Raw genomic sequence first — 25,740 nt, 5'->3', positions numbered from 1 at the left:
AAAAAAAAAAAAAAAAAAAAAAAACATCGAACTGAGGCATTGAAAAACGATGAAACTGGGAAATTCAACAAAAAGGCCTTTGACATTTGCTAGGCCACTGCCTGCCATTTTGATAATCCGGCATTTTCCATAAAGTCGGGCCTCAATACGCATGCTGGCTTTGTGATGAGAAAAAGAGGCAGCCTTGAAAATTGCGGCGTGAAAAAGAAAAAAGAAAACAAAAGCATTGGCACGACCCATATGACTGCCTGGAAAGAACAAGATGCAGACTCATAAAGTTCCGCGGTAGAATTATTCTCAGTGATCATTAACCCCTATCAAACAGGGATACCCGAACTTTGGATTTGTACTCGGGTTTCATTAGGCTTAGATATCTCTTCAATAGTGGGAGACAGCGCATGTTTGAGGTGCAATGAGTAGACAATGCTCCAAATGTGGTGAGGTCTTGACAAAGGTTTTGAGGCCAGCTTTGATTACTGAGACCACAAATTGCCGCCCTGAAGATAAAAGGCGGATCTTGCAGAAGCTCGAGGATCGTTAAATGTGAAAATACTGAAAGTGCGTCTTTAGCTTGCTATGCCTGCCATTGTTTGCAAGCTCTGAAGCTGAAGGATAATTGGAGGACCGAATGTCTCTGTGATAGCTCGACAAAACATCAAATAGTTTAAGGTTGAATCATGTGTATGGCATTAGATGCTCTGCAGAGTGCCCAGATAGCCTTGAAGTGGCAGCTTAAGCAGCATAAGGTGAGCATCTATGACCGCCTCTTGATGATCCTCGCGGGCTGCTCGAGGGGAGCAAGACTCAGCAGCGCCTGGCGCACTTCGTTGCTGACCCGACCTAGACTCTCTGCGTACTCGACCAGCGTGCCGGAAGCTCTCTGTCGATGTAGCTCTAGCGGATCATGCATGAGCGCCTCGTAAATCTCGAGCATCGGACCCCAGATGCGGCGGTCCTCGATCCTCTCGGGTAGCCAGTCGTCGACTAAGACGGCAACCTCGTATGTGATCAGTCTTTTCAGGATAGGCCACTCCAAAGCCTGCTTGAGACGCCACACCGTAGCGCGGAATCCACCGAGGGGGACAGAGAGGAAGGCATGTATAGGGTGGGTAGCGGCCGGGAATGTGGCCTCAAAGTCTGCGGCTAGGGATTGCGATGCCGAGGCGATGAACTTAATGATTTCGCCCTCCTTTGTTGCTTGTGCGAAGTTGATGAATGTTTTATGTTGGGGCGCGGTGAGCTTGCCGTTTCTGAGTTTCGTCTGGACCGTCTTGATCTCCTTGAAGAGACGGAGATAAAGGTTTCCGAGCTTGGCGCGTTCGGATGCGTCCCTGCAGGTGACGAAGCCAAAGTCCCAGTAGCAGTCGAAGTCTGCAGGCGGAGAGGCTCCCCTGCCCTTTTCGAATTCGATGGTGGTGAACAATTTGATCAGATCCTATGGGTGGCCGGTTAGCATGTGGCATTTCCTGAAAAAGGAACTAGGCACAGTCATCTCGGATAGGTTATGAACTTATGACTTACCCACTCAATGTACTGGTCCAACATGAACTGGGACTTTTCCTGCTCCGCCTCGGGCAGGAACTTGCGGGCGCGGTCGTACAGGTCCATGAGCCCGAAGAACCTTACCGGATCGTTGACGATGTCCTCTTGTTCTTGGTTCGCGGAGCAGACTCTGGGTGCGAACGTTTTTCGGCTGGAAGAAATAGAGTTAGAGCTGAAGCTTTCGTTGGGAGTATACAAAAGGCCCTCGCTCGGTCTGAGAAAAAAGAGAAAGAAATAGAAACACCAAGGAAAGAAAAGCATTAATCATTCTAACACAAGTTGGAGAACATGAGACAAAGTTTGGGATTCAAAAAGTGAAAAGTAGACAGAGGGAGGAAGAAAGCAACAGATACACTCCATAGCACCAAAAAGCCTTTACCAGGCAGAAATGTAGTGAAGTCGGACGTGGGATGTGGACAAGATGAGTGCTCACACAGTCGCCCATAGGTGCGGTTGTGGAACGGTACATGGAGGGGTATCAAAAAGGCGTCCAGGATGAACTCAAACAACAACAAAAAATTTCAACAGTCTCAAGGGAAGCCACCGGCCAACAGTAAGAGGAATAATACTCACAACCAGCGCAGGTTGGGTCCCCTCTGGGACGGGGCCAGACCGAACATGACCTGGGTGATCCTGTGGAGAAGAAGCTTCTCCTCGAACCACCCAGCCAGGTCGGCCGGCGCGGCCCAGACCAGCACCCGGCGGTGAATATCCTCGAGCCTGCGCTCCTCCTCCGTGGAGACGCAGAACTCTGAGAAATATACCACCACCGGGTCTGGTGGCGGCGCGGTGGCAGCGGTGGCAGCGGTGGCGGCAGGGGTAGCACGTACGTTGGACATTTTGACGGCGATGAGGGAAGGGAAAAGAAGGGAAGAAAAAAGCACAGAGAGAAACTGAAAACGAGGAGATATTTGTATTTTTTGCAGTCTAGCAAACGATTCTAATTGGCCAAACGCACTCGTGTGTGTCATCGATCGTTTTCTACACCTGGCACCTGACCTTGCCCTTTCCTTGATTTCCCATTTTTCGAATTACAGTGGAAAATGAACTGGTCTGTTTGTTACTAGGCCATCTTTCCCAAGCCCAGTAGCGGTCTAAGCACTACATCCGAGTCTCGGATGTATCTACGGAGCATTGGAGGGTACCGGAAGGGAGTAGTAGGCGGGTAGCTATTTGAGATGGTAAAAATGGGGAAACAAAAGGCCAGACCATGTTGATTCCTTTGTGTTTGATTTGTATCGTTGTTGGATCGTTTCGAATAGCTACATTTCTCTGGACGCTCCAGTTGTGTAAGGACAGGCAAAAGACAACACTGAGAATCAAAAAGATGACTTGTTTCGGGGAAAAGGCCCAAGCTCGAGCAAAAGTTCTTCCAAGGCTTGATAGTGAAATACACGCACGAACAAAGCTTCAGAAAAGGTCTTGACAACTCGCCCCTGTCTCCTTGATACCCTTTTAAGTATTTGACCTGATATATCTCTTTGGGCACTTTGTCCCCGAGTCAGTCCATCATATACCAATGGAATTTGTTTTGCCTAAGTGACCTGTTACCGTAGCTAGTTCGATGTCTCAATAAAAGAGGTGTGTGCTAATCGGAAGTATGGAATTATGTCCTAACACTTACTCTACGTCCACTTGGGCTGATTCTCCAAGGTGGCCAACCGTCTTAGTGATTTGGAACATACAAAGTAAAATGATCAATAATTTCATATTTTGCTGAACCACCAAATATAGGATACCATGCCACTTTATTTGAATTACCGTTCATGAAGCTGACATCAAAGTGAGACCAACCGAAAATAAAGATTTGACAGATGAATAAGTAAATCCTTACGTCAGTATTTCTCAGGTAAGGGTTATGTTGCAAGGGCGAAACGAGACTGTGGATCAGAGATACCAGGTGCAGTTCATGAGTTTTTTTTTGTCGAGTCTGGTTTGGCGCATGTCAAGCATATGAGCCTCAGGCTATATAGGATATGCATGAGAGAAATCAAACCGTGCAATGACGTTATAACCAGTGTAGAACCAGGGGTACCCAGAGAATTGCCCAAGAAATGTTATGGTGAATTTCCAGGGGCCCCATGGAAAGGTCACTTGATAGGTACATAGGTAGGCCAGTGATTTCTGTTCCTTCCCTTTTTGAAAAAAAATTACTCTTTCAATCCAAATGTGGTTTGAATAAAATCGCGTACAATATAGCTACCCACAACCACAACCGTGACAATACCAGGAATGCAGCAGCAACAGCAGCAACAACGGCAACAACAGCAGCAGCAATAAAAGCAACAGCAACAACAACAACAGTACCACCACCACCAGCAACAACAACATCATCATCAACAGCAACATGAATCCCCTCCGACTAAACCCAGTCGGCCCCTCCGCCACCACCACCCCACCGCATCAGAGAAGGGGCTTGCCCCCTAGACATGACAGTTCTTGGTCGGTGCCTTCACTGGAAACCGAAAAGATGAGCAGCCCACCCGTCCGCGAGAGGGCGACCTCGGGGCGGCAGTGGTCCTTCCAGACCCTGCCCACTATTAAAGAAGAAGAGGAGGAGGAGGAGACTGACGAGAGGGAGGCCGAGAGGCAGGAGGAGAAGGAGGAGGAAAGGAAGAAGGAGGGGGGTGTCCAGGAGTACGTCTTTCGGCTGGGCGGGCCAGACCTCACGGTCCCGGTCACGCGGCCCAAGAGGAGCGTGTGGAGGAGCCGGGCGCGGCGGGCGTGGCGGTTCTGCACGCATTTTTTTGTCGGGACCAAGATGTCCGGTCGGACGAGGTTAGTTCTTTCTGATTTGGTATTTAATTATATTTTTGTTACTGGGTCCAATGTCAAATATCATGGCCCCATGCTGGGATACTGGCAACACTTGAAGCTTAAGGGCTATGTCAGCGGTTGATGCTAACAACTTGACGTTTCCATCTTATAGAATGGGCTGAGCAAGAAATAACTGCCAGCACCACCATCACCACCACCATAACCATCATCATCATCATCATCACCATCACCACCGCCACCATAAGAAACGATCGGAAAAGGGAGGGGGAGGAAAATGAAAAGTCCGTTGAACGGACAAAAATAGGACAATTTGTTACGCTGGTTTAACTAAAGTGGTAATGCGCTCCAAAACTCTATAAAAAGACATGAATAACGACCCAGAAGCATTACGATTAAAACAAAAACAATCCCATACTCATAACATCTCTTAAACGTTTCAGTCCCCACATGATAATTAACCTCGTCCAAGAATCTTCCTCATGGGGTTATTCCTCCTCGTAGCTCCCTGCTGCATATAGTCTGATGATGTCTCCGAGACCATGGGCGAGGGGTGCCCATCAGTACCACCGTTGGTATACCCGTTCGTGCTGCCGCGGTAATATCCGGACCCATCTGCGTCGTTGTCCGTGGCGCTCCTAATCTTGTCGGGCCGGGGCGGCGGCGGCGGGGCCTGCGATGGGGCATTCCTGGATGTTGCGACATGGTACTCCTCTGCCGAGGGCTCAGATGGCCTCACCTGCTGCTGAGAAACTGGGCGATGCGCGTTGGTGTACGAGGTTGGTGATGTTGTGGAAGCCTCCTGACGTGAGGGAATATACTGCTCCTGGCGCGAGCTGCGTTGCTTTTGCTTTGACGACTCCGGGCTGGCGTATTGCGCATTGTTGTAGTTGCCCGAGTTCTCCATCGCTGGCGCCCTTGGCGTTGTAGGTGTCCGTACATTCTGGGCTCCGTCATCCTCATCGCTGCTATCCCCACCCATGTCCATTTCCTCCTCCGCATAGACCCTCAGTTCCTTCCGCATTGCGAGCGATGAGCACAGCGACTTGGCTTCCTCGATGGCCTTCTTCTGCTGCTTAAGGGTCTGGCGGCGGTCACGGGTCTCCTTGTTCTCAGCTGCGATGGCCTCGACAGTCTCGTTGTCCATGTTGAGAACCTCGATCGAGTTGAAGAGCGTGTACATGCCGCCGAGTAGGTGGCGCTCGACGACCTGAGTGATGATGTTGCGGATAAAGGTCTTGGCCGACAACTCGTAGTAAATGAGCATCTTCTCCAAAACCTCCTCCGCCTCGGTGTATGTGGCCCTGCCGTTCTCGTCGCGGGACGCAACGTCCGAGTGCCACTTTCGCAGTCGCTCCTCGTACTCTGGGTCGTACGGCTGGATCTCGAGGTGCATGTCCTGGGTCAGCAGCTCGAGCTCGGCCTGGGCCTTGTCCATGAGGGCGCGCATCTGCGGCTCGACAAAGGCACGCATCAGGGGCTGGCGCATCCGCCGCGGCCACGCGTAGTCGAGCAGCTCGGCGATGAACTCGGAGCACACCACCGAGAGGTTGTCCTTGTGCTCCTGCGCCAGCCGCGACCAGTTCTCCGAGAAGTTCTGGTACAGCATGTACACGGCCCGCGGCTTGGGGTCCATGGGGAACTCGGAACCGCGGATCTGGCGGAGGAGCGGCTGCACTTCGCGCTCGACAAAGGCGCGCTTGGCGGCCGAGTCGGTTGGGTTGTGTGGGTTTTGGGGGTTTGAGGTGTTGGGGTCGGAGTTGGAGTTATTTGCTTGGTTGCCGTTGGCGGCGAAGCTGAACTTTCGGCCTTGAGATCGCACTCGGTTTGAGAAACGCTCGTTCTCTGTATAATGGCAGTAGGGTTAGTATCATGCAGGCGGGAAGTTCAAGACCACCGTTTTTTCCAGGAAAGTTACGTACCTTCAATGGCTCTCGCCCTGAGGTTTGATGCTGGTGTGCCGTTCGGGTCTGCTGTGGAGCGGAAGAATGTCTTCCTGGGAGGATTCTTGTAGAAACCCAACAAAGCTGGGATGACCAGCTCCTTGGAAGAGGAAAACAGTTCAACAAGCTCCATCTTCATCTCCTCCGGCGTGTCCTTGCCCTCTCCCAGTTGCCTAAGCTCCGACTCGCAGTTATCCAGTGCCGTCTGGATCTGCCTCCGCAAGCCGCCGAGATGTCGACCAATGTGCCTCTGCAACTGCTCGCTGAGTTTCCTCTTGAGTGCGTCAACGCCGCGCATCTGCTCCGGGATGGCTGCCCACTTCCCCCTTGAGAAAAACGCCTGTTCACGCTCTCTTCGTTCCTGGGCACTCGGCCACGGCTGCCCGGCTTCTCTCGGCCCCGCGTTCAAAACACAGTACCAGCCCAGCTTGAAGTGGTTCCTGCCATCCTTGTTCGACACCAGATCGATGAACTTGTCCTCGAGTCCTATCGACTCGGTCAAGTCCGGCTTGGTGAGGACGCCGAGGGTTCTGTTGCCATTCGGGTCGAACTGCCGTACTTTGGTCAGGATGGGCGCCTGAACATAGTCCGAGTTGCCTCCGACGACGGCCAAGATGATGGTCCTCGAGCTCTTCATGTAACGGTCCGAAAGCGCCTCAATCGTCCGAATATCCTCCAGACTCTGGTCGTTGTTGGCGTTCCTCACGAGACCAGGCAAGTCGACAAGGGTCAGCAGCGGCATTTCCGGGCCCATCTTTTCCACGACGAGAATGTCTCGGGCGGCAAATCTGCCGGGGATGTTCTTTGGGGCGATAAGCTCAACGGCGAGACGCATCAGTGTGTCAAAAGGAGTGTTGGCGTCAACTGTGCCGCCGAACCGCATGAGGGCCTCCTGATCGCGAAAGGGCCGCGTCTTGTCCGGAATGATGGTCACTTTGAGGGACCGTTCCGGGGCCCGGCGCAGACGGATCTCGGTAGCAAATCGAGTGCATGCACCGCTATCCCTTGGGAATGGCGTGCCGGTTATGGCCTCCAGAACGGAGGATTTACCGGCTGATTGGTCGCCGACGACGACGATCTGGGGAAGCTTGACATTGTCAAGTTGTGCGAATTGTACTGTGCATGGATGTTAGCGACAATTGCGTACAAGTCAAATCATCAGAAAGGGGATATGGTTGTGTTTTTCCCAGGGAATAAAAGCAGCAGACTTACATTTTGCAATGAGGTCAATCAGGTCCCGTTGCTCATCTGCGAGACCACTGGTGTCCAGCGCAGATTCAAGGGATTTTACTGCCATGACGGCTGGCTATTTTCTTATTTCCCTAGTGCTAGTGATCACTAGAAAACAAATTAGAATTTACCAGGGTAAAACGCAGTTTGTTTCTTTGCAAAAAGAGGGAGAGGAAAAGTGACTGACACAAAGGAGGAACTAACAGTGCCGATGAAATAAGTATATAAGGAGTCAGCAAAAAATAAGGGAACACGGCAAAATCGCCACCAAAACGTCTTTTTGTACACACAGCCACGAAATGCCAAGATCCGGCTTCCCGGGAAGTAGCTTAAAGCTGGCGCCGGTAGGGAAGGGGTCCATAAACATGGCATCCTAGGCCTAGGTAATTTAATTGGACTTGAACTACGGATGGCAGATGATGCACCGGGGATAGCCGCGTGGACATGACACCAATAAGGCACACAATGCGTATTTTGTTTCGCTTTTGTTAAGTTCACTACTGCGATATTGCGAGTTTAGGCGGCTGTTGTCTGGTATGTAAAACGAAGGCATCATCCCAATTTTCTTTTCTTTGCGTCTACATGTAATAGCTCTTCGAGTGTAGTTTTGTAAATCTTCAAATGTGCACCATCTCGAATGATGTCATCTACAGATTTTAAGGATGAAATAAAAGTAGAGACCACTCACTGCTCACCCAAACCGATGCATTAATGATGTCGAACGCCGCAAGGGTGAAACCTGTCAAGCAGGTGTGTTGGCACACTTTCTCTGGGTTACCTAGGGCAAGGAAGGTTAAGAGGGACAATGACGATGACGACTGCCGACGCGTTGCACTGGCCTTGCGGGTCTCATGCACCACCAAATCAAGCTAACCAGCCCACACAGCGCCACTTGTTGACGCCGATCACATGCAACGTGAGCTCCCTTAAGCTCATGCTTAGTATAACGTACAAATTAAAACAGGGTGCTATTATGAAAACAGACCGGAAAGTACCTAATTTGCTAATCTACGAAGTATATAATTGTCGACGGTCCCTGAGTAATCATGAGAGTTCAGACGGCTCCAGCCTATCACTGGTTCCGGTTCCAGAACTTCGATCTCACTCAGTGCCTGTTGCCAGTCCTACGGTAAACATTCTCCCAGTACCTCCCTCCACACGCCACCGGAGGCCGCACAAAGTTGTGGCGGTGCTATGAGCCACACTTTTGTGGAGTATCTATGACTGGAGATTTTACGGAGTAAACCATTTGCCAAGAAGGTTGCTTCCGTACGAGGTCAATTCTTTTTTGATTTGATCCTGAGAAATGTATGCCATTATTGGGCTACGCGCTTGATAATACCGTCACTTGCTTCTGTCGAAAACTATTACATTCCTAAAAAAGCACAATTTATTTTACATCGCGCTGCCTTACCGTTTGTTGTCGGCTCACTCTGTCCCTCATTTCGAGTCTAGCCGAGTCTCTCTGACGCAGGTGCTCACGCGAAGCTCGGCCCACTTGTAAACGTCATTGGGCAGGAAAGAAAGTTCCTAACAGCCTATCTACCCCAGCAAAATCATCTGGAGGTAACCGTCGCGCCAAAGCAAAAAAAAAAAAAAAAGGAAGTTCAAAAAAGGCACATAGATGCACGTAACCACAACCCCGACAAGCGCCCGGCAATTACTGGCCAACTCTCCGTCTTAAGTCGCCATGGATATCTACGGCGTCAAAAAGACGTGCAATGGCGACGCGGCAGTAGAACCCGGCGCGAGGGATATTGAGGTGCAGGCTGCCATCTCAATCTCACTGGGTGTATCAGCCTTTATCGCCTTTTGCGTAAGTAAAGTGCCATGTTGGTGCGCTGTGTATAAAACAAAAAGAGTCTAAATGAATGCTAACCGAATTGACTACCTATGCACAGTTTCTTCGAAGCAGGTGGAAAAGTCTCTACGCTGCACGCAAATGCCATCTCGAGCCTCACATCGGTCTCCCGCCGCTGCCCGACTCCTTTTTCGGATGGATACCTGTTCTACATGGGATTGATGAGCAACTGGTGCTGGATGCTGGTGGACTGGACGCATATGTGGTATGTCTCTTTTTTTTTTTTTTTTGTCAGTGCCCGTTCAGCAGGAACAATCGCGACTAACATGTCGAATGCCCTCTCGTCAGTTCCTATCGTTCTTCCGAATGTCCATGCGAATCTTTACCGTCCTGCTCTGTTTCGCGGCCGTCATTCTAGCACCAATCCACGTCATCTACGAAGCAGACAAGGATAGAGATAAATCAGACAAACACGACGGAGATGAAGATGACAACTGGATCCCTGGCAAGGCCTACCTCTGGGCGTACCTGGTATTCACGTACTTCTTCACCTACCTCGTCATCCGATTCCTCAGGTCTGAAACCGTCAAGATACTCGCTGTCCGCCAGAAGTACCTAGGCAGTCAGTCCACTATTACGGACCGCACCTTCCGGCTCACTGAAATCCCTTTCAAATATCGTACTTCGAAAAAGGTCAAGGAACTGGTGGAATCGCTGCATATCGGTCATGTCAGAAGCGTCAAGCTTTGTCGGAAGTGGGAACCTCTCGATAGGCTCATGAAGCAGAGAGAGCCCTTACTGCGGAAGCTCGAGTCGGCTTGGGCAAAGTTCCTGGAGCAGTCTCCTCACGAGTCCCCGGAACACAGAGTCCACCAACATGGCGCCAGCGGCTCCAGTGATAATCAGAATGGCTACGACCCCGAGGCAGCTATGGTTGTCGGAAACAATGTCGAAAACAGCCCCTTGCTTGGCGAGAATTCCGGTGCCCATCAGTACACGGAGCGCGAGGGGCGCCCGTTGGTCCGCCTCTGGTTTGGCTGGCTCGGACTCCAAACTCGCAAGGTCGACGCCATCGACTATTACGAAGAGAAACTCAGGAAACTTGACGAAGAGATCAGGAAGGCCCGCAAAGAGTTCTACATTCCTACTGACATCGCTTTTGTGACCATGGACTCGGTCGATGCCTGTCAGATGGCCATTCAGACCCTCATTGACCCGAGACCCGGTCGCCTACTCACTAAGCCGGCGCCGGCGCCTAGGGATGTTGTTTGGCGCAACACATATGCATCCAGGACGTCACGCAGGTATCACTCATGGACAATCACATTCTTCATTGCAACTCTCTCCATATTCTGGTTGATCCCTGTCGGATCGATCGCCTCTCTTCTCAGCCTCTGCACCGTTAATGAATGGTGGCCTGAGCTGTCCGAATGGCTTGCGCAGCATAAGAACATCAAGGCACTTGTTCAGACTGGACTTCCTACCCTCGTCGTGTCCATACTCAACGTTTCAGTCCCTTATCTCTACGAGTGGCTTTCTCACAAGCAGGGTCTCGTGAGTCGAGATGATGTTGAGCTCTCTATCATATCCAAGAACTTCTTCTTCAACTTCTTCAACATTTTTGTCGTATTCACTTCATTCGGCACAGCCACAAACATTTGGGATGCCCTGCAAAAGGACATGCGTGACATCACTAGGTTCACGACGGAACTAGCCCAGGGTATCGAGTCCTTGAGCAACTTTTACATCAACTTTATTATGCTTCAGGGTTTCGGCCTTTTCCCCTTTCGTCTCCTCGAGTTTGGGTCGATTTTCACATACCCATGGTACAGGTGGTTTGCCCGCACACCTCGCGAGCGTGCTGAGCTCGACAAGCCTCCTATCTTCAGCTACGGATTTTATTTGCCGACGGGGCTGCTCGTATTTATCCTCTGCATCGTATACAGCGTGTTGCCGAGGGGCTACTTGGTTCTGCTGCTAGGTCTTGTCTACTTCACCCTCGGCTACTACACGTACAAGTATCAGCTTTTGTATGCCATGGAGGCCCCGACGCATGCGACCGGCGGCATGTGGCGCATTATCACGCACCGCATTATTTTCGGCCTAATAGTCTTCCAGCTTGTCATGACGGGTATCCTGGCGTTACGAACCGCGTTCGTCGCAGCGCTGTTCATTATACCGCTGATCATGATGACCTGCTCGTATAGCTACCATTTCCGGCATGTCTTTGAGCCGCTGACGAAGTATATTTCGCTGCGAAGCCTGCCCCATCCGGTGCGCAGGCCTGACGGATCTCTCGAGACCGAGGAGAGCCCGTTCGATCCAGACAATGAGGTGGACCCAGAGGAGATCGACGAGACCATCAGACTTGTTCGTAGGAGGAGCACTGTTGACGAGGATCGTGAAAAGGGGTTGCGGTTTGTCAATCCAAGCATGGCTATCCCGTAAGTTTTCTTTTTTCCCCTTCTAACTATCCCTGTCTTGAGCCCTCGCTTCCATATACAAACTTTTTGGAAGCAGACGATCGAAAGACCTATTACTGACTTTGTTGTGCACAGACTTGAGCAGCCTTGGATCTATCACGACCCGCCACCCGTCACTGCCGAGCCTGGCCTGCCCGATCAAGAGTCGGATTACGATGGCGAGGACGACTTTCTGAGGTTCCACATGGAGAGAGAGGCGCGCCGGTGGCGGCCGTTCCGAGAGAGAGCGCCTAGTGAGTCGAGCGATCTTGGCCTTCGACCCGTGCACAACTGAAGAAACGCCGATCGATTCGACATGACTCTCGATTGGTGAAGGAAGTTGAATACAGCTCGACCGACATATAAGCAAGCACATAATAATCATGGATGGATTTTCGTGCGGGCATTTTGTCCCTCATTTGTTCATTATTAATTTCCTGTTCTTTGACCTCAAAGATATGCAGGTCATGCATGCATCGCATGATAAACCCGCATCGGCAAAGGCGTTTGGCGGTACGGAACATGTTTTCCTTTTTGCACTTATTTACAACGCACAAAGACACTAGCATGGCACGGAGTTCAAGGGATCGTACGATTTGTTATTCAGTCTACTTGGGGGAGCTTTCTTTTGTTTCTCAATCTCTCCTGCTTTCTATCTCAAACAGATCTGCAAGGCTTCCAAGCCGGAACCTTGGTGCTTGATGGCGGAAGAAGCCGACTGAAGGGGGACAACGTGCAGATCTACACCAATTGTTTCTTTCGAAGACAAATAGTCGCGGATCACCATAACCTCATAGGTCTCGACCTTCTTGGCGATAAGGCATTGCGGATCGCACTAGGGTTTCTTTTGCACTTTTGCATTTACATTTCGGGGGAAAACCAACAAAGTTTTTCTACCCCTTAATTGCAAACAAGTGTGTCGCACAGACCAAAGATGAAGTGCACGACCTTTGGTCTTAATAATCATTGTAAAAAAAAATAAAAATAAAAAAAAGTCGGGTCATATACACAGATGGATAGAAGACACATCTGTGTAGTAGAAATGGATTCGTCACAAGCTGCATAGTAGGATGATTTAATCGGCAATTTGGAGGAGTGTGTTGGATTCGCTTATAGGCCACAAGCGAACCTAAAATGGCGCAATACTGCCGGAAGCACGTGTTGTTAGGCGCTTTGGATGTCAGCAAAAAAAAAAAAAAAAAAAAAGGGCCCCTCATCGTAAATCCTCACAATCCCTTTTGGTACAGGCAGTATTTTTTTTGGGCGACTGTGGGCTGCAAAAGACCAGAAGAAAATCCCTGCCGGCAAACCCCACCTTGTCCTTTTTTCTGCCTGTGTTTTTTTATCCCCCCCCCCTTTCCCTGTCCTCCTCCCAAGGTCAGGGTCCGTCATCGACTGCGATCTTGATATTGATCTGTGCATTGCGCCGTCGTGTGGATCGAAACAAACTCGACGCCCCTGAACTGCTCGAGTACTAGTCCACTTGTCGACCGAACAATATCTATCAGGTCCTAAACAGTACTCGCCTGGTTGATCGTTGCTGTGTTTCTCATCATTATTTATTTACTTTACTTTTGTTCTCCCCTGCTTGATATCTTCCGTCCCACTCAACTGGTTACGCATATATTGCATCCCACTCCGCAACTTTGCCATTTTGCGCTCGTTAACCTGCATCGCCAGTGGGCTGTCGAGACTGGAAAACGTTTGATGCGGGAACAATATAAAATATCGCACATTACAACGCAGTCACCCAAGACAGTCAGGTTCAAGGTCTTCTTGATATCTGTCTACGTCCGCCGCATCGGGGCATACCCTCGCTTACCTTGAGTTTCACGTGTCGAACATCATCGAGATCATTCAAGTGGAAGCCCCTCAGTAGCTGGCTGACGGCATCTTTGATCACCTCAGTTTGATTGGCCCGCGTCTCTACGCGAAGATTCACCACTGGGGAAAACCGCTTCAATAGAGTTGAAACCGTACCAGTTGGCCGTCGATTGGCTCATCACGTTCCCCTCCCGCGCAAAGGAGTCCATCCGTTGGTGGCTGCTGGTCTTCTACGCCTGGATCTAGGATATCCTGTCGACCAAGGACCCTCCGGTTGTAACCGAGGTGCCCATGGCGGCCAAGACAGTCTGTGTCATCGGTAAGTCCGGATGGGTTGTCTCCTTCCGGCTGCTGCTGCTGCCCCTACTGCATCTTCACCATAACATGATAACCTACCTGTGCCTGTACCCCTGATTCACTTGCCAAAAACACGCGCTCCCTCCAATTATGTGCAACTCGTATTTGGACCATCTGAGAAACTCACCAACTAACACTGCCACTCACTCCGCGAAAGGATATGGCCCATCCGGAGCATGCGCGGCCAAGTACCTAAACGCCGAGCTCGTCCAGGGCGCCGGCCATATCGCGCTCAACCAGGGATACCACCGATTCAAAGTAACCATCTTCGAGGCCCAGCCACGCCTAGGCGGCCTATGGCCCAGCTCGCCCACCGACGCCGCGGGACAGGTGCACCCGTCGATGCCGTGCAACCAAAGCCGCCACACGGTCCAGTTCTCGGACCTGGCCTGGGAGGACAGCGCGCCAGAGTTTCCCCGCGCCCATGATGTCGGGCGCTACCTAGCCAGGTATGCGGCCACGTACCTCCCGGAGCCGGCCGAGGCCGAGGGCAACACACCCGAGGCGCTGTACAAGCGCGCGCAGGGGACTGTCGAGGTCCACCGGAACGCAAGAGTGGTGGGCGTGGAGCCGGTCGCGGTCGCGGCGGGAGGGAGGCCCGGTGAGGCCGGGTGGGACGTCAGGGTGGAGGGAGAGGAGTCGGCGCGGCGGTTTGATGCCGTCGTGGTTGCTTCGGGCTTCTTTGGGCGGCCCGAGATTGGTCGAGTCGACATTGGCGCTGCTGGGGTCCCAGTCGTCCCGGCTGGCCAGTACCGAGATGTGGCTTCGTTGCTGGACGCCAAGGGTAAGACATCGGGCGGCAAGGTCCTGGTGGTGGGAAGCCAGATGTCGGCGTATGAGGTTGCCGGCACCATCGCCAGGGACTTGTCGTCAGCTGTGCATTCGCCCGGCGGCGCTGGTGGGATCGAGAACCCGGAGAAGTACCGTGTGTATCACGTGGCCAAAAGACCATCTTGGTTGTTTCCTCTCATCGGCACGGCGACTGTAAGTGTTCGAAACCCCTTTGTCTGGCTCGTAACATTGTGGAACGCTGTCATTGTGCTAGTCACAGACAGACCATGAAAGTCAGTATTGTTTATGAAAGAAATATAGGTTTGCTAACATCCATTCCTACTTGAATTCTTCACTGTAGCCCTCCCATGTACGCCCTCGGTTCCTGCCCGTCGATCTCCCAGCATACAACCTCTCACGCAGGCAGCTGCCTTTGACCAACAACCAGGGGATTCTTTCCCAACAGAGGATGCGGGAAGTCAATTACACCTTCCGGGTCGTTCTAGGCGGCGACCAGGGCGATGTCAGCCCTGATCTCAAAATCACTGACAAGCTAGCGGAGGAAGCGCCGTATCTCGCTATGAGCGACAGCTACCTCGAGTTCGTCCGCTCGGGGAACATTGTCCATGTGCCAGGGACCGTCACCCGCATTTCAGAACGGTCGGCTTCGGTGGAAAAAGCTGGAGAAGAAATCAAGTTGGACGATATAGCCGCCGTCGTGTCTGCAACAGGCTGGTCTGTCAAAGACTCTCTCCAATTCCTTCCACAGTCGATCAAGGACGTTCTAGAATTTGACGAGGCAGACAACACACACCCCCTCGTCCTCAAGTTCCACAACACACATCACCCAGACGTCGCAAACTTGGGCTTCGTCGGCTTCTATCGTTCGCCATATTGGGGCGTCATTGAGATGCAGTCCCGCTTCCTCGCCAAATATCTTGGCCAAGACTTTAGGCCGCCGGCTGCCGCAAATCCCACAAATACAGCGTCATCCGAATCAGTTCTCGAGGCCGGCCAAGCTCAAGTCACCGTGCCCCCTCTCGCCAACAGCTTGAAATCCGCGCTAGAAGCAGACGATTGCATGAACAGAGAGCGTGCACTTCGCGTCCATCGCAAAGAACACCCCGAGGCGGCTGCACAATACCCCATGGGCGACTACGCCTGGCTGATGCAAGAATTTGCTCGGGCCCTCGACATAAACATGACTCCTCCCCCCACAGCCACGGAACTGATCCCCCCAGACGGCGACGAGCCCATGAACATCCTGACGCCCTCGCGATACCCCTCTAAGGGCGCCTCAGGACAGCATCTTGACGAGATGTCCAAAAACTTGGCTGCGACACGGCGGACGGTCAGCGCGGCTCTGAGAGACGGACGATTTGTGGCACGTGCAATCTTCCGCGGCCTGCAGGGCGAATGGGCCATGGACAGGGAAATCACCAGCTTCAACGATCATTACGGCTTCGGCAGTGGGCATTATGTGGGAACGGCATACTTTTACCCGCGCCAGGCGACGACACGCGGCCTGGACAAGGCGATCGCCGAAGACCCGGCCGCCATGGCACTAATTCACGAGTACCTATACAAGGAGCAGGGAGAGTTCACGCCTGTTGGGAGCAACCAGTCATTCACAACTTGGAGGTATTACGTCTATCGGTACAACGAGGCTAGCGATGAGATAACGGTCTGGTTCGTAGACACCAAGGACCAAAAGTCGGTCGACTACTTTTTCCACAAGGTTGAGCTTGAGCAGATCTCACCGCAGGATGGGGACGGTACTGGGTCGGATGATGAGGATGCCAAGGCCCGGTCCGACAACATGAGCGACATAGACTCGGCGGCAGTCGCTATACACGGCATGAGCCTACCAAACGACGACATGCCGCACTGGAATGCCAAGGGCAATCACTGGTGCCAGCCGGACCAGTACGACCTGGCGTATAGGTTCGAGTTCCAGGCGGTACGCATCCCGAGGTTCAATATTACGACGCATGTCAAGGGGGAGAAGAAGGACTACAGATCGATTACGTGGTTTGCCCGCAAGATCCGTTCTCAGGAGCAAGAATTGTGAAAAGGGCTCTCTCAGTCGTTGTTATTTGACTTGTGCATGTTGCATGGTCACTGGGACAGAAAGCAGTCGTCATAAACGAGTGTCTTGTTTAGGTTCAAACACATAGAACTTGATATTAGTGTATATGGAGGGAGTTTCGGACCCTGGGATCTTATTCTGTCGGCAGTGTTCATATCTAATTATCCGTCCCCGTTTTAGTTTTCCGGCTTGTAGCACTGGAGTTCTTTCAGGATGGAGTGTCTTGTTGTATTTCTGGGTGTTTTTATGTGCACTGGACTAGAGAACCGTAGTAATATGAGGAGAGGACCTGTTTGTCTCTAATACATACTGACTTGTTGTGGTGTTGATGTCCGTTATAAACAGTATTCCTTTCTCATCTGTCGCCATTGTAACCGGTTGAACCTGAATCAACTGTCCCTTCTTGAGAAGCTTCATAATATCGTCTTGCCCATGTACCCAAAACTGCTCAACCACATGTGCCATAGTCGGCCTGGCAGTATAGTGGCGTGCAATAGTCAGGCCCGTCTCCACACCACCCGTAGTCGGAGCAGCAAGGCCCGTAGTTTGTCCCGGTACTGCGCGATGGAATGTCAGCTTTGTGGTCAATTCAATCCCAAACAGGTGCATATTATGTGTCGTTGAGAGGTACAAAGATATGCAGGACACAAAGCTCACCAAGTAAATCTACCCGCGTCAACACCACACCTCCCGTTGGGGCTGGCGTTGGACGGCCGTGGCACGGCGGTACTGCTGGTGCTTGATGACCGCACAGTCGAGGAAGACGTGCTCGACCCAGGGGGCGGCAGAGGCACGGAACCATCCCCGCACGCGCCGAACGAGCCCCTGCATCCCGCACCACAGTACGCGACGCCGCTGCCGCAAAAGTAGTACTCGGAACAGCAGTTGCCAAACGGCGACCCGGCGCAGGTGGTGGAGTTGCCACATTGCCCGTTGGTGCTGGCCACGAGGCTGCCGGTCGGTACGGGCGGCGAGGTCGCGGTTGTGGTTCTCGTCGCCGTCGTGCGGGTGGTTGTGGTCGTCGTGCCGGACGTCGTTGTCGGGGCAGGTGGCGCGTCGCCGCACCGCCCGAACTGGACCTGGCACCAGCGTACGTCGCAGTAGTCGGTCCCTTCGCCGCAGTAGCCGTAGTCGGAGCAGCAGAGGTTGTTTGCGCACCGCCGGTTGCCGCCTGCTGCGCCGCACTGGGGGGTTACGCTCTGCCGGCGGGAGAGCTGTGCTGTGTCTTGATGGGGTTGGTCTGGGGAGCGTTGGATGATGCGATCGACGTGGTTGGAGTGGGCATCCCCGGCTACAGTAAGTTGTAAGGCCGAGGAGAGTAGTAGGAGGATGCTGGCTGGGGCCGTCGGTAGCATCTTGAAGGTGGGATAGTCCGCAGATCGTGGCGGTCTCTAAGGGCTTTCTTGGAATGTGCTGCCTGAGAAGCAGAGCGAGAGTCAGCAAATATGACGAGGTGATATATTCAATAGAGCACCTAAATAGCAGAATTCTCGGGTTATGCGTACATGGGCAACTTGCCAGCCCCTCCACTATACAAGTTGGAGGTCGGCTTGTTATTGCCGATGCCGCGCTCATTTTCTCTTGTCGAAGTGTTCTCCACGCGAGATTTTCTGTCTATATATGAGCAAGTCCGAATGGGGGAGGGGGCAAAATACTGGTGCCGGAAGCGTTAGGAACTGGCAGAATGTAACACAACCAAGAATTGTATAAAAGATAACGAGAGAAATTCCTGTTCAAGCTGTCTTGGTAGGTAGGAAGAGAATTTCAGTATGCAGGTACCGGCTTAGGGTTTATTTACAAGCAATTTACGGCATGCTCATCGGCTAAATTGCCCGCCGGGACTTTTCAAACATGGCTACGGTTGAAGCCGTTGACCGCAATCTCTGACCAGTAGTCTCGACCACTGAGGTGGTACAAGCGAACAGAATGGGGGATTCTCATTGTATTGATATTATGATTGGAATACCACGCGAATGTGCCAGTCCCATTTTATCCAGCAGAAAGAAATATATGGATGTTTTGCCTGTTTCCCTCAATGCCACGGATGCCTACTTTAAAGGCCTTTGCAAACAACCAAGGCTGTGCTATTCCCTTGCTTTTGGTTGATGCCTGGCTTCCAGAAACCCAAAAAAGTTCTTGTGCAGACTTGCATCGTTTTAATAATCAAATATCTTGACCATACAGGTACGCAGTGAACCGGATCCGTGATCCAGATCCGTGATCCAATATCTAGCACAAGGTACTATTTCGATTAGGTTTATAGGGAAATCACATCCACTGGACACTGTTAACAACAGTGCTTAGGATAACTCCAAACCCCCGATGTGGGGAGCTGTTATATTTAGTAACAGAGGGTGACTCCTGTACCATAGTAGAATAACTGCAAAAGGTCCTAATGACACCTCGCCTGGATTGGAAAGCCTTCGGATCCCGGCTACTTATAAACGGTCCGGGATATAATGCGTTTTTTTTTATGCTTTCAGTCCTTTGTGATATAACCTGTTATCTGCGCCGAATCTAGACCACTGCAACCTTGACATCTACCACGTGAGATAACCCACTTTTTCGGGTTAATCAGGTAATTTTTAAGGCGTTCGGGTGCTGTTTACGCAGTTTAGTCGCTGCTCAGTTTGTTTGGATTATATTATGTTCGTTCAGTAGTGCTCTGTTCTGTTTAGGGGTTACTTGGTTGTATTCGGTGTGTTAAATGGAAATCGGTGTTCAGTTGATGTTTAGTTTCCCCAAGTAGTATTTATTTCCCCCTAAATATTGCTCAATTCATGTTATTATTAATACGGCTTCTATCCGCAAGGGTTATTGTTGTTATTTATTTTATTATATCAAGATTATTTTATTCGTTCATAAATTAATCCTCATGTTAAAGCCGAAATCCGATTCAGCGTATAAATAAAAAGTTTAATGCGTGGATAAATACATTTGCGCAGCCAATTTGCACATTACCGAATGCAAATACAGTCGACCCCTTTTAAAACCCGCCCACGGGGCCCCAAGAAAAGTTTTCGAGGGGGCCGCGGGGTACAAGCTCACGAGCCCGCTGCTTTTTTCATTGTGAAATTTGTATTTATCAAACGAAAATGGAGATAAAATTACATGCTCCACACGCGTGTAAATAAACTGCGGGTCCATGGGTTTTTGGCGAACTTGGGCCCATCTGCCCCCATGGGCCCCCGCGTCGGGTTTTGGAATGGTTTAAATACGATACAAATATATAGTATATATAAATATCCCGAGAGTATTTGCTTACAAAGATAAATATAAATTATGCAAAAAGAGCAAAGGAGTTCTAATTCGAGACTGGTTGTGCGGCAACTGAGCCTCAATTGGTGCTGCTACTCATCTCTTTCCAGGCTTTATTGCGGTCCCAGGCCAACAAAATGTCTCCCTGTCACGCGAGCTTTCGTATATGGGTCCCACTGCTCGTGTAGCTGTAGTACCTCCTATGATTTATTTTTTGCGCAAAACCATTTCCAAAATCGGAAACGCCCACCAGGCCCACTCCCTGGAGCAACTGTGTGGGCATACGTGGTACTGATTTTTACACCCAACCACTATAACAGAGTTTTCGCTCACGCCGATCTCCCAGTATTTTCAGCGCTGGCAGACTCCGCCGCCGACCCCATGACCCCTGGGGTCTCCCCGCAACGTGCACTGGACCCGTTCATGGGGTCCCCGTAAAAGTCAGTGCTGTCAAGTCAGTGCTGCCAAGTCGGTGCCCCCTTTCGGCCTTCTCCTGCTGTCACGTCTGGCTCTTGTATGTATTACTGCTGGCCGCCAAGCACCAGGCGTGACTTCAACCTTCTTCTCTCACTATTCCCCCGCATGATCTGATCCAGAGCCTAGATTTTTTTGTCCTTCGTTAGACTCCAGACAATCATCAATTGGCGTGGTAGCCAATAGCAGTGTACAACCATGGGTGCCGTCGAGTTACAAGGGCAGCCGCTCATCCTGACGGTCAGCGCGTTGACCTCCTTGGGCTTCATGCTCATTGGTTTCGACAATGGCCTCATGGGAGGACTTGGTATGCGAAGCTCACCGTCCGCTATGTGCTGTGGTCCATCTGACTGACACTTCCATTCACAGTCAATTCACCTGCCTTTAACGCCACATTCGACAGCCCTGCATCGGACATGATCGGTGTAATCGTTGCTATTTACGAGAGTATGCATCTCTTAGTCCAAAAAGCACGGCATGATCCCCTTGGCTGACCTATGCTTTCTCCACACAGTCGGTTGTTTCTTCGGATCCCTATGTTGTGCCATCTTCGGAGAGAAATTGGGTCGTCGTCGGTCCATTACCATTGGAGCCTGGATCATGATCATTGGTGCCGTCTTGCAGGCGTCCTCATTTAGCCGCGCGCAGCTCATCGTCGGTCGTGTCGTGTCTGGTTATGGTATGGGCATCATCAATTCGACTGTCCCCGTCTTTCAGGCCGAGTTTAGTCCCAAGTCGAGCAGAGGAGTTTGTAAGTTGTAAACCCCATCTCTCCATACCTGGCAGCTCTAACTTTTTTCTGAAGACGTCTGTGCCCAGCTCTCAACGCTGAACTTTGGTATTTTCCTGGTGTATTGGATCGATTATGCCTTCTCATCCATAACAGCCAGTTACGCCTGGAGGATTCCCGTCATCCTCCAGTGCTTCTGCATTATTCCCATGCTATTCATCATTACCATCGTCCCGGAGACCCCTCGTTGGCTCGCATCTCACGACCGGCCCGACGAGAGCCTCAAGATTCTCGCCCGTATCCATGGTACCTCTACAGACGATGTCGAGGTGCGCCGCATGCACAGCGTCATCATGCAGACCGTGGCCATCGAGACGTCTGTGGGCTCGGGTACATGGAAGGATCTGCTGAAGAGCGACAGCATCAAGTCCAGGCGGAGACTGCTCATTGCCTGCGCCATTCAGAGTTTCCAGCAACTCGGTGGTATTAACGCCGTGATTTGTACGTTAATTCCCCTACTGCCAAAATGGACCTTCCGCACAAGGGGGGGAAGCAAAGACTAACTATCATCCTAGACTATGCGAGCACCCTCTTTCAGCACAGTATCGGCTTCGACGCGCACATGTCATCCCTCATGTCTGGCTTCCTGCAGACCTGGTTCTTCTTGGCTTCCTTCATTCCGTGGTTCCTGATTGACCGCGTCGGCCGACGACCTTTGGTGAGATACAAACTGTCCTACACCATTTTGAAGCGCATGTTACTGACCGCAACCCCCCCTACAGCTACTTTCCATGATCAGTGTGATGGCAGCCGTCATGGCTATCCAAGCCGCTCTTATCTACCAAGTGCAGAACGAGACCGCCATCGCGCGTTCCGCCGGTATTGGTGCTGCTGCCATGCTGTTCGTGTTTCAGGGAGCATTCACCATCGGCTTCCAGGCTACCGTTTGGGTCTACCCGTGAGTATCTCCAGCCGCTGCCCTGTGTTTTCGTTCGACCAGATATGCTGACCGAAACCCCATTCAAGGTCGGAAATTCTTCCACTCCGCATGCGCCAACAGGGTTCTGCTATTTCAACAGCCATGAACTGGATCTTCAATTATGTGAGTAGAGAAAGAGACATGGTAAACCGACAACTTTTACACAAATGCTAATTGCTCAAACTAGATGATTGTGCAAATTACACCGATCGCCATTGACTCAATTGGCTGGAAGACATACATCATCTTCGCCGTGCTGAACGCAACCTGGGTGCCGATCATCTACCTGTTCTTCCCCGAGACCAAGGGCCTTGAGCTTGAGGATGTGGACCGTCTTTTCTCTGGAGAAGACCTTGTGGACAGAATGGATGACAAGCACATAGGCGACGCAACAACGGTGGAAAAACTTGAATGAAAGGACAGTTGTGTGTAAATACATAGGTAGCTCGTCATCAGATTAATTCGTCTCGGGCATAAAAGCTCTATCCCGAGATTCTAGAGTCAAATTCGCCAGTATAGTAGCATTCACTTCCTTTCAATGATACATGTTCATGGCGAATGTACGGCCGAAGTTCTTCTCGATGCATCGACGACACGGAGGCTGGGCGGGTTTGCCTTGCGCCTCGGTTATAAGATGGAGACATTATGAGCTGTTGCTCCGTCTCAGCATGAAATTGGGATCGCAGCAGCAGGCCATCGGGACGGGGACTGGGGCAATTGAGTTACAGGTCACATCGTGTCTTTCGGGAACAACAGGCGATGCAGGCAGGCTATGGAGACTCAATTTTTGGCACTCGGTGTATGGAATAGGCATGTACACGTGCATCCAGGAATGAATCAGGACGGGCCAAATGTGGGGGGGTATCTCAGCTTACCCTGTACCACGTACCTAAACGTGACTTGTGAGGCCCCCGTTGTTTACTCTCAATGTCTTTTGTCTCCATTTGTTGACCGAATTCAGAGTGTTAATTGGCTTAAGCTTCCCTGATTCAGTCAGGGGTAAATGTGTAGTCGTTAGGCGGTGGGATCTGATGTGTACGTATCCAGACTTGGAAAGGGCCCGTGAACGATGCATGAAAGCTTAACCACGTGTGCTAGACTAGAAAAAAATGCTCCAAAATTATCTTGATAATTACATTGATCTAGTAGTATCCCAGAAAGCCATAATGCAATAAATGAACAGTTTTAAACCAAAAGAAATGACCCTAACGTTAAATATAATTTGCAAGGGCGTTATTACAGTTTATAAGCGGGTTGGCCGTCCCCGCCGATCGTTACTCGCAAATGGTAAGTTTGGAAATGAAAGCTAAAATTTCAAGTTTCTTCAAACAATTGCGGGCGATTTACCATTCGTTTTTTTTTTTTTTTTTTTTTTTTTTTTTTTTTTTTTTTTTTTTTTTTTTTTTTTAACTGTAGCCGCGATGTCGGAGTTCGGCTGAGTCCCTCTGGGCTGCATACCGTTAGGTCCACGACTGCCAGGTCTCCAGGCAAGGGATTGGCCCTTATTGAGAGACTTGCGAGAAGCGAAATACACCTTGCCACAAGAAATGCCTTTTAGACTAGTCTAGTTCTAGTGTTAAACGTGCGCATGGGCGCTGCGCTGTTTGAAGTACCCTCTTCCTTGGTATTCAATCGCGATCATCGTGGCAGGGGGACCGTAGTGACATCCGGCCACGCTAAATGCTACGTGGGGTATTTCTGACTGCAAGGATGGATAATCTATCACCCACCCGATCACGTCTCTACCACACTACAGAACAAATGTTGTATGGTCCAGTTGGCAGAACTCGTTCGATATCCCCGACGTCGGCGCACACTTTCGGTAAATGACTCGCTCACAAGTGCCCAAAAGTTATGCATTACGCGTCTGGAGGCGGTGATTAGCTGGGATATAGAGGGGCAGCAAACTCTAAGGCATATGAATCGATGATGCCACACGTTAGTCACCATCGTCTTGGCCCCCAGAACGGAACACAACCATCTTTCACCATGGCCTCCAGCACGGAACAATTCAGGGTATACTCGGAGCAATGTAACCCCATCTTCGGCACCTCACCATCGCTGGAGCTACTTCACGAGAACCATGAGTATCCATTTGCCCACGAGGCCGGCGTCTTCATAGCGCAAGACAACACACTCTTCGTTACCAGCAACCAGTTCAAGGACCCGGCAACTGGTCAGCGGACCATCAAAATCAACCGAGTATGCTTGCCCGCAGACCGAAAATGTGCGTCGGTTGTCTGCGAAGAGATCGAGGCACCGGATGTGCCAATGGCAAATGGCGGTGTCAACTACCGTGACGGCATCCTCTTCTGTGCTCAGGGGACGCTCACATCACCGGGCGGCCTCGTGCTGATGGAAGCAAAGCCTCCTCACAAATGTTCCTCGATCATCAGCTCGTTCCACGGCCGACCGTTCAACTCTGTCAACGATGTGGTTGTACATTCAGATGGGAGCTTGTGGTTCACTGATCCGATATACGGCTATGAGCAGGGCATACGCCCCAAGCCTAGGCTGCCCAGCCAGGTATATCGGTTCGAGCCGGCCACTGGATCAATCCGCGCCATGGTAGACGGCTTTCAGAGGCCGAACGGCATCTGCTTCAGCCCAGATGAGAAGACTGTCTACGTGACGGATACGGACTGGATACATGGAGATGGTTCAACCGATGACGCACGCGTCTCGCACATGTGAGCAACCCCTTTACTGACTGACCGCTTTATTACCGATCAGTGCAGGCTTCGGAAGATGAGTTGTTCTGACCTGAATTCTCCCCTAGCTATGCATTCGACGTCACTCTCTACTCAGGCCAGCCGTTCCTCACCAACCGCCGACTGTTCGCGATGGCCGACGCAGGTGTCCCAGACGGCATAAAATGCGACACGCAGGGCAATGTGTACAGCGGATGTGGTGATGGCCTCAATATTTGGTCTCCTGGTGGCGTCCTGCTCGGTAAGATCCTCGTGGATGGCGGTGTGGCAAACTTCTGCTTCGGCGTGCGTGGCGAGTTGTTTCTACTGAACGAACACAAGATCTGGCGAGCACAGCTGCATGCAGACATCAAGGGAGATCTGCTGCGAATATAGGGGCAGATGGTGCACGCAGAAATGAACCTCGAGTTCAGTCCCTCTCAGTCCGGCAATAGTCCGGTATCGTGAAACCAATGCCCTCGTTTTCACCATCTTTGCTTCCTTCAGCTCCAAGAATTGCTCTCTTGCCCTTTCTCATCCATATTTTTAACAAGATGACGCTGTCGTAGGTCTCACAGTGATTGGACAATTTCACACTGCGCGAGCTCCAGCCATTCTTATGAATAGTCTAAAAGCATGAAAATAATAAACTTGCCAAAATAATTTCCAATAAGCTTCCACCAAATATTACCTTTTTAACCCGGTGTTTGAACATTGCTAAACGATAATAACGACAAAATTCGCTTTCGAAACTAGGACAACAACACCAAGGTCCTTAACCCCAACTCCCTATATAAGGAGTCGACAGTGAACAA

General features: G+C 51.1%; 9 protein-coding genes across 9 annotated transcripts in view; 5 read left to right on the top strand and 4 right to left on the bottom strand.

Annotated features, from left to right (window-relative positions):
• The window catches only part of PgNI_07299 (uncharacterized protein), a gene marked incomplete at both ends in the record, with an annotated part of 962 nt that extends 838 nt beyond the window's left edge, over window positions 1-124 (bottom strand). The window contains one exon of the mRNA XM_031127314.1: window positions 85-124. Coding sequence (XP_030981082.1) covers window positions 85-124 — 40 coding nt within the window. The remainder of the gene's footprint in view (window positions 1-84) is intronic.
• Window positions 125-754: 630 nt separating this feature from the next.
• Window positions 755-2,381, bottom strand: PgNI_07298 (uncharacterized protein; the record flags this gene model as incomplete). Its single annotated transcript, XM_031127313.1, has 3 exons — window positions 755-1,435; window positions 1,522-1,693; window positions 2,116-2,381. 3 exons carry the CDS (start codon window positions 2,379-2,381, stop codon window positions 755-757), a joined length of 1,119 nt encoding a protein of 372 aa, XP_030981083.1.
• A 1,242-nt stretch (window positions 2,382-3,623) lies between these two features.
• Window positions 3,624-4,481, top strand: PgNI_07297 (uncharacterized protein; the record flags this gene model as incomplete). Its single annotated transcript, XM_031127312.1, has 3 exons — window positions 3,624-3,643; window positions 3,781-4,320; window positions 4,472-4,481. 3 exons carry the CDS (start codon window positions 3,624-3,626, stop codon window positions 4,479-4,481), a joined length of 570 nt encoding a protein of 189 aa, XP_030981084.1.
• A 114-nt stretch (window positions 4,482-4,595) lies between these two features.
• On the bottom strand, window positions 4,596-7,658 carry PgNI_07296 (uncharacterized protein). Its single transcript, XM_031127311.1, has 3 exons — window positions 7,473-7,658; window positions 6,240-7,376; window positions 4,596-6,162 (listed from the first exon to the last, which is right to left on the bottom strand). Exons 1-3 carry the CDS (start codon window positions 7,555-7,557, stop codon window positions 4,775-4,777), a joined length of 2,610 nt encoding a protein of 869 aa, XP_030981085.1. The 5' UTR covers window positions 7,558-7,658; the 3' UTR covers window positions 4,596-4,774.
• Window positions 7,659-8,791: 1,133 nt separating this feature from the next.
• PgNI_07295 (uncharacterized protein) lies at window positions 8,792-12,822 on the top strand. The gene is made up of 4 exons (XM_031127310.1): window positions 8,792-9,306; window positions 9,392-9,556; window positions 9,640-11,735; window positions 11,850-12,822. The coding sequence occupies exons 1-4, from the start codon at window positions 9,181-9,183 to the stop codon at window positions 12,046-12,048; spliced, it is 2,586 nt and encodes an 861-aa protein (XP_030981086.1). The 5' UTR covers window positions 8,792-9,180; the 3' UTR covers window positions 12,049-12,822.
• Window positions 12,823-13,140: 318 nt separating this feature from the next.
• Window positions 13,141-16,776, top strand: PgNI_07294 (uncharacterized protein; the record flags this gene model as incomplete). Its single annotated transcript, XM_031127309.1, has 3 exons — window positions 13,141-13,896; window positions 14,092-14,918; window positions 15,067-16,776. The coding sequence occupies exons 1-3, from the start codon at window positions 13,869-13,871 to the stop codon at window positions 16,774-16,776; spliced, it is 2,565 nt and encodes an 854-aa protein (XP_030981087.1). The 5' UTR covers window positions 13,141-13,868.
• A 466-nt stretch (window positions 16,777-17,242) lies between these two features.
• Window positions 17,243-18,149, bottom strand: PgNI_07293 (uncharacterized protein; the record flags this gene model as incomplete). The annotated part of the gene is made up of 2 exons (XM_031127308.1): window positions 17,243-17,351; window positions 17,452-18,149. The coding sequence occupies 2 exons, from the start codon at window positions 18,147-18,149 to the stop codon at window positions 17,243-17,245; spliced, it is 807 nt and encodes a 268-aa protein (XP_030981088.1).
• A 2,250-nt stretch (window positions 18,150-20,399) lies between these two features.
• Window positions 20,400-22,701, top strand: PgNI_07292 (uncharacterized protein). Its single transcript, XM_031127307.1, has 9 exons — window positions 20,400-20,566; window positions 20,656-20,833; window positions 20,896-20,973; window positions 21,041-21,277; window positions 21,332-21,757; window positions 21,832-21,974; window positions 22,039-22,214; window positions 22,283-22,358; window positions 22,423-22,701. The coding sequence occupies exons 2-9, from the start codon at window positions 20,725-20,727 to the stop codon at window positions 22,648-22,650; spliced, it is 1,473 nt and encodes a 490-aa protein (XP_030981089.1). The 5' UTR covers window positions 20,400-20,566; window positions 20,656-20,724; the 3' UTR covers window positions 22,651-22,701.
• Window positions 22,702-24,135: 1,434 nt separating this feature from the next.
• PgNI_07291 (uncharacterized protein) lies at window positions 24,136-25,598 on the top strand. The gene is made up of 2 exons (XM_031127306.1): window positions 24,136-24,925; window positions 25,015-25,598. The coding sequence occupies exons 1-2, from the start codon at window positions 24,162-24,164 to the stop codon at window positions 25,319-25,321; spliced, it is 1,071 nt and encodes a 356-aa protein (XP_030981090.1). The 5' UTR covers window positions 24,136-24,161; the 3' UTR covers window positions 25,322-25,598.
• The last annotated feature ends 142 nt before the right edge of the window (window positions 25,599-25,740 follow it).

Source organism: Pyricularia grisea (genome assembly GCF_004355905.1).
Source record: "Pyricularia grisea strain NI907 chromosome Unknown Pyricularia_grisea_NI907_Scaffold_4, whole genome shotgun sequence".
In the NCBI taxonomy this organism is placed as follows: domain Eukaryota; kingdom Fungi; phylum Ascomycota; class Sordariomycetes; order Magnaporthales; family Pyriculariaceae; genus Pyricularia; species Pyricularia grisea.
Note: the sequence above shows the minus strand (reverse complement) of the source record. Positions and strands in the feature narration are given on the sequence as shown.

Bases quoted from the DNA above. Each gene is read 5' to 3' on its own strand.
- PgNI_07296 (XM_031127311.1), bottom strand. From the start codon at position 7,557: ATGGCAGTAAAATCCCTTGAATCTGCGCTGGACACCAGTGGTCTCGCA. The intron at 7,377-7,472 runs GTAAGTCTGCTG...ATCCATGCACAG, and splicing joins GATTGACCTCATTGCAAAAT to TACAATTCGCACAACTTGAC. The intron at 6,163-6,239 runs GTACGTAACTTT...GCCATTATACAG, and splicing joins CAGGGCGAGAGCCATTGAAG to AGAACGAGCGTTTCTCAAAC.
- PgNI_07295 (XM_031127310.1), top strand. From the start codon at position 9,181: ATGGATATCTACGGCGTCAAAAAGACGTGCAATGGCGACGCGGCAGTA. The intron at 9,307-9,391 runs GTAAGTAAAGTG...ACCTATGCACAG, and splicing joins CAGCCTTTATCGCCTTTTGC to TTTCTTCGAAGCAGGTGGAA. The intron at 9,557-9,639 runs GTATGTCTCTTT...CCCTCTCGTCAG, and splicing joins GTGGACTGGACGCATATGTG to TTCCTATCGTTCTTCCGAAT.
- PgNI_07292 (XM_031127307.1), top strand. From the start codon at position 20,725: ATGGGTGCCGTCGAGTTACAAGGGCAGCCGCTCATCCTGACGGTCAGC. The intron at 21,758-21,831 runs GTACGTTAATTC...CTATCATCCTAG, and splicing joins TGGTATTAACGCCGTGATTT to ACTATGCGAGCACCCTCTTT. The intron at 21,975-22,038 runs GTGAGATACAAA...CCCCCCCTACAG, and splicing joins GCGTCGGCCGACGACCTTTG to CTACTTTCCATGATCAGTGT.
- PgNI_07291 (XM_031127306.1), top strand. From the start codon at position 24,162: ATGATGCCACACGTTAGTCACCATCGTCTTGGCCCCCAGAACGGAACA. The intron at 24,926-25,014 runs GTGAGCAACCCC...ATTCTCCCCTAG, and splicing joins GACGCACGCGTCTCGCACAT to CTATGCATTCGACGTCACTC.